The following is a 12,856-nucleotide window of genomic DNA, read 5'->3' as shown; positions in this document are numbered from 1 at the left end:
CTACTCCAGGCCGGCTGGAAGGGCAAGATGCACTGTGTTCCTGCTGAGCCCTGTCCCTGTCTGGAGCGGCGGGAACCAAAGGTAGGGGGAACCAGTAATGGGTGTGGGTGCAGGATGTAGAATAGGGGAGCACCATTGTAGGAGGTATATAAAGGGAAGCCGTCTTAGGGTGGCAGGAGAGGCAAGACAGAGAAGTGAGTGAGGAGTAAGGAGGGGCGCAGAGTCTCTTCAGGAGCTCTGCTCCACAAGTGGGGCCTAGTAGTAGAGGCCCAGGAGGGGAGCAGAGGAGAAAGGCTCCGTTTTACAGAAGGGATCCCAGGGGGTACGGTGAGTGCAGGACGGCACCCGTACGCCCCAAATCTGCCAGGTGTCAGAGGGACAAGGCCGCAAGAAGGGGACTGGCCCCTGGACCAGCCGTGTTACTCCAGGTCTCGGCTGGAAAAACCGGAGGCTTATGCACTTCCATGGTGCAGTCGCCACAGTCTCATCCTAGTCACCGTGAGGGTCAAGCAGGTCCGGGAACTCCAGGTTGCCCAGAGGGACTTCAGAGCACCCGAGCGGGACTGAGTGTGGGAAGCGCAGGGCAGGAGGGAGAAGACCCGGCGCAAGAAGTCGGTCTAGTAAGGAACATAAAGAAAGCGGGCTTCCGTCAAGCACTCCTGATATATCTGAGAAAGTGCTGAACCCCTGTTCTGGTAGACGCAGTGCGACGTGGAGGCGGACACCCGTACAGTGTACCTGAGAACCTTGAACAAGAACTGTGAGTAAAACTCGGATGACTGCACTCCTCTGCCTCTGTCAGTTATTTCAGCTGCGCCATCCCGACTGCACTACAAGCCCCAGCATCACCACCCACCGTCAAACGCTACACTGCCCTGAGGCCCGCTCCACCTGTGGGGAGCTGTTCCATCCTAGCTGCCCTATCAACTGCCTCAGAGGTCTGCAGCAGCGCTGGTACAAATTACCAGAAACCACAGGTGGCGTTACGATCAAACTACAAATCCCATATAAACTATCCCCTTTTTGTTGACCGCCCTGGGCCACGGACCGGGCCAGCCACTGTGACATATAACCCCCCAGCATCCATAGGCCCGGAGACCGAGTACCCCACTGCCCTGGGGGCGCGTCATATGTGACGTCAGTGGAAGTCACAGAATCGTCGGCAGGAACGGTCTGTGACTGCTCTGTGCCGGCCACAACAGTAAGGTAGTTAGTAACAACTGTAACATCCTGTCTGTTAGTTCTTAGGCCCATAGTTAAAAAAAAATAAAATAGTTGAAATAGTTGAAGAAAACCCTTTCAACGTTGCAGAACTTAACTTCTGCAAACCAAATCCCTGTTGACTTCACATGGGCTACAGTCAGGACTCTTGTTACTTCACACAGTCCTCCACAATTGCCAATAACCTTCCTATTGATCTCTAAGTGGATATTTATTCTAGAGCAGTCCCAGGAGAGAGAGGTTCTAGTCAGTGCTCCAGCATTGTATCTGAATACTTTGGCAAAAGGCACAGTAGCTTGGTGTCCACCTTCATCTCCACTAGTACCCAGTACCTGGGGCATCTTCCCCTGCACCTAAATTACTTCTTGCTCATACTCCATTAAGTGCCATTTTGTATTCAAAGTTGGGCTTTTGCTTCTGCTGACTTCTGCCTGGATCACTTGATTTTTACCTTGGTCCCATCATGTCTGCTAAGCTTTTCTGGAGCTAGAAATGTGAACATGTAGTTTGCAAAGAAAGTTGAGAATTACAGACCTTGAAGCTCCGCAGAAGCTGGTTGTGGATGGTTCGATGATCACGTACTTGTTTTGTGCTTCTTTTGAACAGTCTTTCCTGGTGGACGAAGGACATCTAAGTGCAGGAGCGATTGAAATGCTTGGAAATTACCTAAATGACAATGGAAACTTCTACATCTCCATCATTGAATCAGGACAGAATTTGCTTAAAAGCAGGTACAGGTATTCTTCATCAATGTCAGATGAGCCATGGTTATGTGCTCCAGCCCTCCAACCGTGATTGACCAAATAACAATGTTTAAGGCTTCAATTAGCGTTGATGATCTTAGATCTGTCCAAGAAGACAAGAAATATCTAGAACTTATCATAAGTCCAATTAAGAAGGTCCTGGAACTGTCATAGCTCACTTTCCTCGCATTTGTCAAACATCTTTAAAAGTCATGTTTTCAATTCAGGTTTCCAAAATTTTGCCAAGTCCTAGCAAGGCTTCCTTTCACCCTGTACCTAAATATCCTGACAACCAAACACAACAGCTTGTGATTATCCCCCAACCCTTCCCCAATAGTTGGCTATTAAGCCCCCCCATATACATCGGCAGAACAAGTCGATAATGATAGTTAGACTGCCAGTCTATGTGTATGGAGGTAGTAGAGAATTAATTATTGTGGGAGTTAAGGATCCAACATGTTCAATTTTGGACTGCTGATCCTTTTGTTCTCTGAGAAATAAGCCGCCACCAGAGATGTCTAGCAGGAGCTCTCTCATACCGTTGGGGGAGAGATAGCTGTCAAATGAATAATCGTTCTGTGGCAGCCATATAATGTGCATGGGAGGATTTATGCTATTGTGGAGCTAGAAATTTGAAGATATAAGGGATGTATGGATGGATATATAAAGAGATGGATAGATGTATAAAGGGATGGATGGATATATAGAAGGATGGATGGATGAATGGATTTATAGAGAGATGGGCGGATGGATGGATGGATGTATAAAGGGATGGGTGGATATATAGAAGGATGGATGGATAAATAGATTTATAGAGAGATGGATGGATGGATAGATGGATGGATGTATAGAGGGATGGATGGATGAATGGATTTATAGAGAGATGGATGGATGGATGTATAGAGGGATGGATGGATGAATGGATTTATAGAGAGATGGATGGATGGATAGATGGATGTATAGAGGGATGGATGGATGAATGGATTTATAGAGACATGGATGGATGGATGGATAAAAGGATGGAAGGATATGTAGAAGGATGGTTGGATGAATGAATTTATAGAGAGATGGATGGATGGATAAAGGGATGGAAGGATATATAGAAGGATGGTTGGATGAATGGATTTATAGAGAGATGGATGGATGGATGGATAGATGAATGTATAGAGGGATGGATGGATGAATGGATTTATAGAGAGATGGATGGATAGATGGATGTATAGAGGGATGGATGGATGAATGGATTTATAGAGAGATGGATGGATGGATAGATGGATGTATAGAGGGATGGATGGATGAATGGATTTATAGAGAGATGGATGGATGGATGGATGGATAAAGGGATGGAAGGATATATAGAAGGATGGTTGGATGAATGGATTTATAGAGAGATGGATGGATGGATGGATGAATGTATAAAGGGATGGGGGATATGTAGAAGGATGGATCGATGAATGGATTTATAGAGAGATGGGCAGATGGATGGATGTATAAAGGGATGGGTGGATGTATAGAGGGATGGATGGATGAATGGATTTATAGAGAGATGGATGGATGGATGGATGTATAGAGGGATGGATGGATAAATGGATTTATAGAGAGATGGATGGATGGATAAGGGGATGGAAGGATATATAGAAGGATGGTTGGATGAATGAATTTATAGAGAGATGGATGGATGGATGGATGGATAAAGGGATGGAAGGATATATAGAAGGATGGTTGGATGAATGAATTTATAGAGAGATGGATGGATGGATGGATGGATGGATAAAGGGATGGAAGGATATATAGAAGGATGGTTGGATGAATGGATTTATAGAGAGATGGATGGATGGATAGATGGATGTATAGAGGGATGGATGAATGAATGGATTTATAGAGAGATGGATGGATGAATAGATGGATTTATAGAAGGATGGATGGATGAATGGATTTATAGAGAGATGGATGGATGGATAGATGGATGTATAGAGGGATGGATGGATGAATGGATTTATGGAGAGATGGATGGATGGATGAATGTATAAAGGGATGGGTGGATATGTAGAAGGATGGATGAATGAATAAATTTATAGAGAGATGGATGGATAGATGGATGTATAGAGGGATGGATGGATGAATGGATTTATAGAGAGATGGATGGATGGATAGATGGATGTATAGAGGGATGGATAAATGGATTTATAGAGAGATGGATGGATGGATGGATAGAGGGATGGATGAATGGATTTATAGAGAGATGGATGGATGGATGGATAGATGGATGTATAGAGGGATGGATGGATCAATGGATTTATAGAGAGATGGATGGATGGATGTATAGAGGGATGGATGGATCAATGGATTTATAGAGAGATGGATGGATGGATGTATAGAGGGATGGATGGATCAATGGATTTATAGAGAGATGGATGGATGGATAGATGGATGTATAGAGGGATGGATGGATGAATGGATTAATAGAGAGATGGATGGATGGATAAAGGGATGGAAGGATATATAGAAGGATGGTTGGATGAATGGATTTATAGAGAGATGGATGGATGGATAGATGGATGTATAGAGTGATGGATGGATGAATGGATTTATAGAGAGATGGATGGATGGATGTATAGAGGGATGGATGGATGAATGGATTTATAGAGAGATGGATGGATGGATAGATGTATAGAGGGATGGATGGATGAATGGATTTATAGAGAGGGATGGATGGATGGATAAAGGGATGGAAGGATATATAGAAGGATGGTTGGATGAATGGATTTATAGAGAGATGGATGGATGGATGAATGTATAAAGGGATGGGTGGATATGTGGAAGGATGGATGAATGGATTTATAGAGAGATGGATGGATGGATAGATGGATGTATAGAGGGATGGATGGATGAATGGATTTATAGAGAGATGGATGGATGGATAGATTGATGTATAGAGGGATGGATGGATGAATGGATTTATAGAGAGATGGATGGATGGATAGATGTATAGAGGGATGGATGAATGGATTTATACAGAGATGGATGGATGGATGTATAGAGGGATGGATGGATGAATGGATTTATAGAGAGATGGATGTATAGAGGGATGGATGGATGAATGGATTTATAGAGAGATGGATGGATAAAGGGATGGAAGGATATATAGAAGGATGGTTGGATGAATGGATTTATAGAGAGCTGGATGGATGGATGAATGTATAAAGGGATGGGTGGATATGTAGGAGGATGGATGAATGGATTTATAGAGAGATGGATGGATGGATGGATGAATGTATAAAGGAATGGGTGGATATGTAGAAGGATGGCTGGATGAATGGATTTATAGAGAGATGGATGGATGGATAGATGGATGTATAGAGGGATGGATGGATGAATGGATTTATAAAGAGATGGATGGACAGATGGATAAAGGGATGGAAGGATATATAGAAGGATGGTTGGATGAATGAATTTATAGAGAGATGGATGGACAGATGGATAAAGGGATGGAAGGATATATAGAAGGATGGTTGGATGAATGAATTTATAGAGAGATGGATGGATGGATAAAGGGATGGAAGGATATATAGAAGGATGGTTGGATGAATGGATTTATAGAGAGATGGATGGATGGATAGATGGATTTATAGAGAGATGGATGGATGGATAGATGGATGGATAGATGGATGTATAGAGGGATGGATGAATGAATGGATTTATAGAGAGATGGATTGATGGATAGATGGATTTATAGAGGGATGGATGGATGAATGGATTTATAGAGAGATGGATGGATGGATAGATGGATGTATAGAGGGATGGATGGATGAATGAATTTATAGAGAGATGGATGGATGGATGAATGTATAAAGGGATGGGTGGATATGTAGAAGGATGGATGAATGAATGGATTTATAGAGAGATGGATGGATAGAGGGATGTATAGAGGGATGGATGGATGAATGGATTTATAGAGAGCTGGATGGATGGATAGATGGATGTATAGAGGGATGGATGGATAAATGGATTTATAGAGAGATGGATGGATGGATGGATAGAGGGATGGATGGATGAATGGATTTATAGTGAGATGGATGTATAGAGGGATGGATGGATCAATGGATTTATAGAGAGATGGATGGATGTATAGAGGGATGGATGGATGAATGGATTTATAGAGAGATGGATGGATGGATAGATGGATGTATAGAGGGATGGATGGATGAATGGATTTATAGAGAGATGGATGGATGGATAAAGGGATGGAAGGATATATAGAAGGATGGTTGGATGAATGGATTTATAGAGAGATGGATGGATCCATGGATGGATAAAGGGATGGAAGGATATATAGAAGGATGGTTGGATGAATGGATTTATAGAGCGATGGATGGATGAATGTATAAAGGGATGGGTGGATATGTAGAAGGATGGATGAATGGATTTATAGAGAGATGGATGGATGGATAGATGTATAGAGGGATGGATGGATGAATGGACTTATAGAGAGATGGATGGATGGATGTATAAAGGGATGGATGAATGGATTTATACAGAGATGAATGGATGGATGTATAGAGGGATGGATGGATGAATGGATTTATAGAGAGATGGATGGATGGATAGATGGATGTATAGAGGGATGGATGGATGAATGGATTTATAGAGAGATGGATGGATGGATAAAGGGATGGAAGGATATATAGAAGAATGGTTGGATGAATGGATTTATAGAGAGATGGATGGATCCATGGATGGATAAAGGGATGGAAGGATATATAGAAGGATGGTTGGATGAATGGATTTATAGAGAGATGGATGGATGGATGAATGTATAAAGGGATGGGTGGATATGTAGAAGGATGGATGAATGGATTTATAGAGAGATGGATGGATGGATAGATGGATGTATAGAGGGATGGATGGATGAATGGATTTATAGAGAGATGGATGGATGGATAGATGGCTGTATAGAGGGACTGATGGATCGATGAATGGATTTATAGAGAGATGGATGGATGGATAGATGTATAGTGGGATGGATGGATGAATGGATTTATAGACAGATGGATGGATGAATAGATGTATAGAGGGATGGATGGATGAATAGATTTATAGAGAGATGGATGGATGGATAGATAGATGGATGTATAGAGGGATGGATGGATACATGGATTTATAGAGAGATGGATGGATGGATGGATAGATGGATGTATAGAGGGATGGATGGATGAATGGATTTATAGAGAGATGGATGGATGGATGGATAAAGGGATGGAAGGATATATAGAAGGATGGTTGGATGAATGGATTTATAGAGAGATGGATGGATGGATGAATGTATAAAGGGATGGGTGGATATGTAGAAGGATGGGTGGATGAATGGATTTATTGAGAGATGGATGGATGGAAGGATAGATGAATGTATAGAGGGATGGATGGATGGATTTATAGAGAGATGGATGGATAAAGGGATGGATAGATTTATAGAGAGACGGATGGATGGATGGATGTATAGAGGGATGGATGGATATAGGGATGGATGAATGGGTGTATGGATAATATATGTAACATCTGTAGTTGTTTGTGGGTCAAAAAAAATAATAACTTTTACTACTTTATTTTCTTGATAGGTTAGATGAGATTATTGGCGGTTTCGATCTGTTGCCATTAGCATTTGCCAGGCAGCTAAAAAACATCATCAAGCTAAACACCACTGTAGTCAAAGTTAAGCAAGGAAAAAAAATGATGGATGTCCAATACCGGAGAAACAAGTCTTCTGATCTGACCAGTCTATCTGCAGACTATGTCATCATCACCTCCACTAGCAAGGCCACCAGACTTATAGATTTCAGTCCACCTCTGAGTAATGAGAAGTCCAACGCTTTGTGTTTCGTTCACTATGCAAGTGCCACAAAGATTTTCCTGAGCTGCAATGAGAGGTTTTGGGAGAAGGATGGAATAGTGGGTGGCAGAAGTTCTACTGATCGACCATCTCGTTACATCTACTACCCAAGTCATAACTTCACCAATGGGAGAGGTGTCTTGCTGGCGTCATACACTATAGAAGACGATTCGCTGTTCTTTACATCACTCACTGATGAAAAATGTATTGATGTTGTCCTGGAAGACTTGTCCATCATCCACGGGATATCAAAAGAGGAGCTGAGAAAACTCTGCCCAAAGTCGGTGGTGAAGAAGTGGAGCCTGGATCCATATTCCATGGGAGCATTTGTCTATTTCACACCCTATCAGTTTAGAGATATGTACGAAGATTTATCCGAACCAGAAGGCAGAATTTTCTTTGCTGGGGAGCACACTTTGTTTCCTCATGGCTGGATTGACACAGCCATTAAAAGTGGCCTAAGGGCAGCAAGGGATGTCCACAAGCTCTCCATCATGCCTATCCATAACTGATTGTCTTGTATTTATATGTGTACAAATAAAATACTGTATAATCCAAGGAATAGACGTGACCATAGATGGCTGATGACCGACACTGATGACCAGGAAACATCCCTATGTGGATCTCTTAGATGTTCATGGCCACCTACTTAGTGTCCTCCTAAATGCTGACGCCGATGACTGTCTTGGTCTCGCACACAGGACAACACCTATGTCCTGATATATGGACATACTATACATGACCTATGTGCCCCCATAACAGTGTGCCTGCCACAGATGCCTCAATAACAGTGCGCCAGCCACAGATCCCCCATAACAGTGCGCCAGCCACAGATCCCCTATAACTGTGTGCCCTCCACAGATCGCCCATAACAGTGTGCCAGTCACAGATCCCCCATAACAGTGTGCCCACCACAGATCTCCATAACAGTGCGCCAGCCACAGATCCCCCATAACAGTGCGCCAGTCACAGATCCCCCATAACAGTGCGCCAGTCACAGATCCCCCATAACAGTGCGCCAGTCACAGATCCCCCATAACAATGCGCCAACCACAGAATCCCCATAACAGTGTGCCCGCCGAAGATGCCTCCATAACAGTGTGCCAGCAACAGATCCCCCATAACTGTGTACCCGCCACAGATCCCCCATAACAGTGCGCCAGTCACAGATTCCCATAACAGTGCGCCCGCCACAGATCTCCCATAACAGTACGCCAGTCACAGATCCCCCATAACAGTGCGCCAACCACAGAATCCCCTTAACAGTGCACCAGTCACAGACCCCATAAAAGTGTGTCAGCCACAGATCCCCCCTAACAGTGCACCAGGCACAGACCCCTAACAGTGTGCCAGCCACAGATCCCCCATAACAGTGCGCCAGCCACAGATCCCCCATAACAGTGCGCCAGCCACAGATCCCCCATAACAGTGCGCCAGCCACAGATCCCTCATAACAGTGCGCCAGCCACAGATCCCCCATAACAGTGCGCCAGCCACAGACCCCCTAACAGTGCGCCAGCCACAGATCCCCCTTAACAGTGCGCCAGCCACAGATCCCCTAACAGTGCGCCAGTCACAGATCCCCCATAACAGTGCGCCAACCACAGAATCCCCATAACAGTGCCCCAGTCACAGACCCCATAAAAGTGTGTCAGCCACAGATCCCCCCTAACAGTGCGCCAGCCACAGACCCCCTAACAGTGCGCCAGCCACAGATCCCCCATAACAGTGTGCCAGCCACAGATCCTCCATAACAATGTGCCCACCACAGATCCCCCATAACAATGTGCCAGTCACAGATCCCCCATAACAATGCGCCAGCCACAGATCCCCCATAACAGTGCGCCAACCACAGAATCCCCATAACAGTGCACCAGTCACAGACCCCATAAAAGTGTGTCAGACACAGATCCCCCATAACAGTGCGCCAGCCACAGATCCCCCCATAACAATGTGCCCACCACAGATCCCCCATAACAGTGAGCCTTTCACAGATCCCCCATAACAGTGCGCCAACCACAGAATCCCCATAACAGTGTGCCCGCCAAAGATGCCTCCATAACAGTGCGCCAGTCACAGATCCCCATAACAGTGCGCCAGCCAGAGATCCCCCATAACAGTGCGCCAGTCACAGATCCCCCATAACAGTGCACCAGTCAAGTCACAGATCCCCCATAACAGTGCACCAGTCACAGATCCCCCATAACAGTGCCCAACCACAGAATCCCCATAACAGTGCACCAGTCACAGACCCCATAAAATTGTGTCAGCCACAGATCCCCAAAGCAGTGCGCCAGCCACAGATCCCCCATAACAGTGCTTCAGCCACAGATCCCCCATAACAGTGCGCCAGCCACAGACCCCCTAACAGTGCGCCAGCCGCAGATCCCCATAACAGTGCGCCAGCCACAGATCCCCCATAACAATGTGCCCACCACAGATCCCCCATAACAGTGTGCCAGCCACAGATCCCCCATAACAGTGCGCCAGTCACAGATCCCCCATAACAGTGAGCCAGTCACAGATCCCCCATAACAGTGCGCCAACCACAGAATCCCCATAACAGTGTGCCCGCCAAAGATGCCTCCATAACAGTGTGCCAGCAACAGATCCCCCATAACAGTGCGCCAGCCACAGTTCCCCCATAACAGTGCGCCAGCCACAGATCCCCATAACAGTGTGCCTGCCTCAAATCCTCCGTAACAGTGCGCCCGTCATATATCCCCCATAACAGTGCGCAAGCCACAGATCCCCATAACAGCGTGCCTGCCACAGATCCCCCATAACAGTGCGGCAGTCACAGATCCCCCATAACAGTGCGCCAGCCACAGATCCCCATAACAGTGCGCCAGCCACAGATCCCTCATAACAATGTGCCCACCACAGATCCCCCATAACAGTGTGCCAGCCACAGATCCCCATAACAGTGCGCCAGCCACAGATCCCTCATAACAATGTGCCCACCACAGTTCCCCCATAACAGTGTGCCAGTCACAGATCCCCCATAACAGTGCGCCCACCACAGATGCCTCCATAACAGTGTGCCAGCCACAGATCCCCGATAACAGTGCGCCAGCCACAGATTCCCATAACAGTGTGCCCGCTACAGATGCCTCCATAACAGTGCGCCAGCCACAGATCCCCCATAACAGTGCGCCAGCCACAGATCCCCCTAACAGTGAGCCCGCCTCAAATCCTCCGTAACAGTGCGCCAGTCACATATCCTCCATAACAGTGCGCCAGCCACAGATCCCCATAACAGTGTGCCTGCCACAGATCTCCCATAACAGTGCGCCAGCCACAGATCCCCCATAACAGTGCGCCAGCCACAGATCCCCATAACAGTGTGCCCGCTACAGATCCTCCATAACAGTGCGCCAGCCACAGATCCCCATAACAGTGTGCCCGCTACAGATCCTCCATAACAGTGCGCCAGCCACAGATACCCATAACAGTGTGCCCGCTACAGATCCTCCATAACAGTGCGCCAGCCACAGATCCCCATAACAGTGTGCCCGCTACAGATCCTCCATAACAGTGCGCCAGCCACAGATCCCCCATAACAGTGTGCCCGCTACAGATCCTCCATAACAGTGCGCCAGCCACAGATCCCCCATAACAGTGCGCCAGCCACAGATCCCCCTAACAGTGAGCCCGCCTCAAATCCTCCGTAACAGTGCGCCAGTCACATATCCTCCATAACAGTGCGCCAGCCACAGATCCCCATAACAGTGTGCCTGCCACAAATCCCCCATAACAGTGCGCCAGCCACAGATCCCCATAACAGTGCGCCAGCCACAGATCCCCATAACAGTGTGCCCGCTACAGATCCTCCATAACAGTGCGCCAGCCACAGATCCCCATAACAGTGTGCCCGCTACAGATCCTCCATAACAGTGCGCCAGCCACAGATCCCCATAACAGTGTGCCCGCTACAGATCCTCCATAACAGTGCGCCAGCCACAGATCCACCCTAAGTCTGCCAGCCACAGATCCCCCATAACAGTGTGTTAGCCACATTTTTCTTCAGAACAGTATGCCAAGCTGCCAGTCACACAAGTGTTATGTTGTGCCCCATGTTGGGTGCACAGAGATAACAGGAATGACAGATTAGAAGGAGCGGACATTTCCGGCTCTCTGTCCTCAGTGTACAGTACACGGGTTCTCCTTTTTGCTATCTCTTATAACATAGCAGACTCTCTTTCCTTTCCATGCAGTCTACTTTTCTACCACCAGAGAGCAGCAGCACCATTGATATCTCGGTATTCACACCATTCTTCTAATGGCAGAATTATTGCATAAAATAACAAATATTTATAGAAAGCATAATACAAACGGCCTAAAATACAAAGTAAAATATAGTGGAGGGAGAAAAATTTTGAGCCACCCCAGATGGGACTCGAACCCACAATCCCTGGCTTAGGAGGCCAGTGCCTTATCCATTAGGCCACTGGGGCTGATGAGAATAGGTGGGGAGCAGCGGCTGTAGATCTATTCTGCCTGACCTTTGGTATGTGGTTTATACTGCAGCTGATGTGGGGGGATCCTGATGTGGGGGGATCCTGATGTACTGATGGATCTGTATATAACTAGATGTCAGGAAGAAGAAAACGGAACTGCAGCTTCGGCTGCCTCCTGCTGAAAGAAGCTCTGCAGACTGTACAGTCAGGATGGCCGAGCGGTCTAAGGCGCTGCGTTCAGGTCGCAGTCTCCCCTGGAGGCGTGGGTTCGAATCCCACTTCTGACATCTTTTGCTATGAGTTTAGATCAGTGCACAAAAATGGAGACGTGTAGAAATAGAAGATAAAAAGGGCCCTTGTATGTCGTTTGACATTGAGGTCTCAGACTACATCAAGGCATCCATTAAGATATTTTAAGGCAATATATTGCCTAATATTTTTAGTGCAAACGAAAAGTGGACTAGTGGTCCAGAGCAACCCAACCATTAGCACATAATGGGTTTACAATTTTTTTTTTGCGGTGATTTTTTTTAAAATCACAATGT

General features: G+C 46.2%; 1 protein-coding gene and 2 non-coding genes across 3 annotated transcripts in view; 2 read left to right on the top strand and 1 right to left on the bottom strand.

Moving 5' to 3' along the window:
- The window catches only part of IL4I1 (interleukin 4 induced 1), a 51,303-nt gene extending 42,901 nt beyond the window's left edge, over positions 1-8,402 (top strand). The window contains exons 6-7 of the mRNA XM_073655245.1: positions 1,828-1,952; positions 7,580-8,402. Coding sequence (XP_073511346.1) covers positions 1,828-1,952; positions 7,580-8,363 — 909 coding nt within the window. The 3' untranslated portion in view covers positions 8,364-8,402. The remainder of the gene's footprint in view (positions 1-1,827; positions 1,953-7,579) is intronic.
- A 3,833-nt stretch (positions 8,403-12,235) lies between these two features.
- TRNAR-CCU (transfer RNA arginine (anticodon CCU)) lies at positions 12,236-12,308 on the bottom strand. Its single transcript has one exon. It is a non-coding gene; the product is annotated as a tRNA-Arg (tRNA).
- Positions 12,309-12,515: 207 nt separating this feature from the next.
- On the top strand, positions 12,516-12,598 carry TRNAL-CAG (transfer RNA leucine (anticodon CAG)). Its single transcript has one exon. It is a non-coding gene; the product is annotated as a tRNA-Leu (tRNA).
- The last annotated feature ends 258 nt before the right edge of the window (positions 12,599-12,856 follow it).

The sequence above is a fragment of the Phyllobates terribilis genome, unplaced genomic scaffold (genome assembly GCF_046119375.1).
Source record: "Phyllobates terribilis strain yellow unplaced genomic scaffold, ASM4611937v1 Scaffold_12__6_contigs__length_324123572, whole genome shotgun sequence".
Classification (NCBI taxonomy): Eukaryota; Metazoa; Chordata; class Amphibia; order Anura; family Dendrobatidae; genus Phyllobates; species Phyllobates terribilis.
This window is presented reverse-complemented; position numbering and strand designations above follow the sequence as displayed.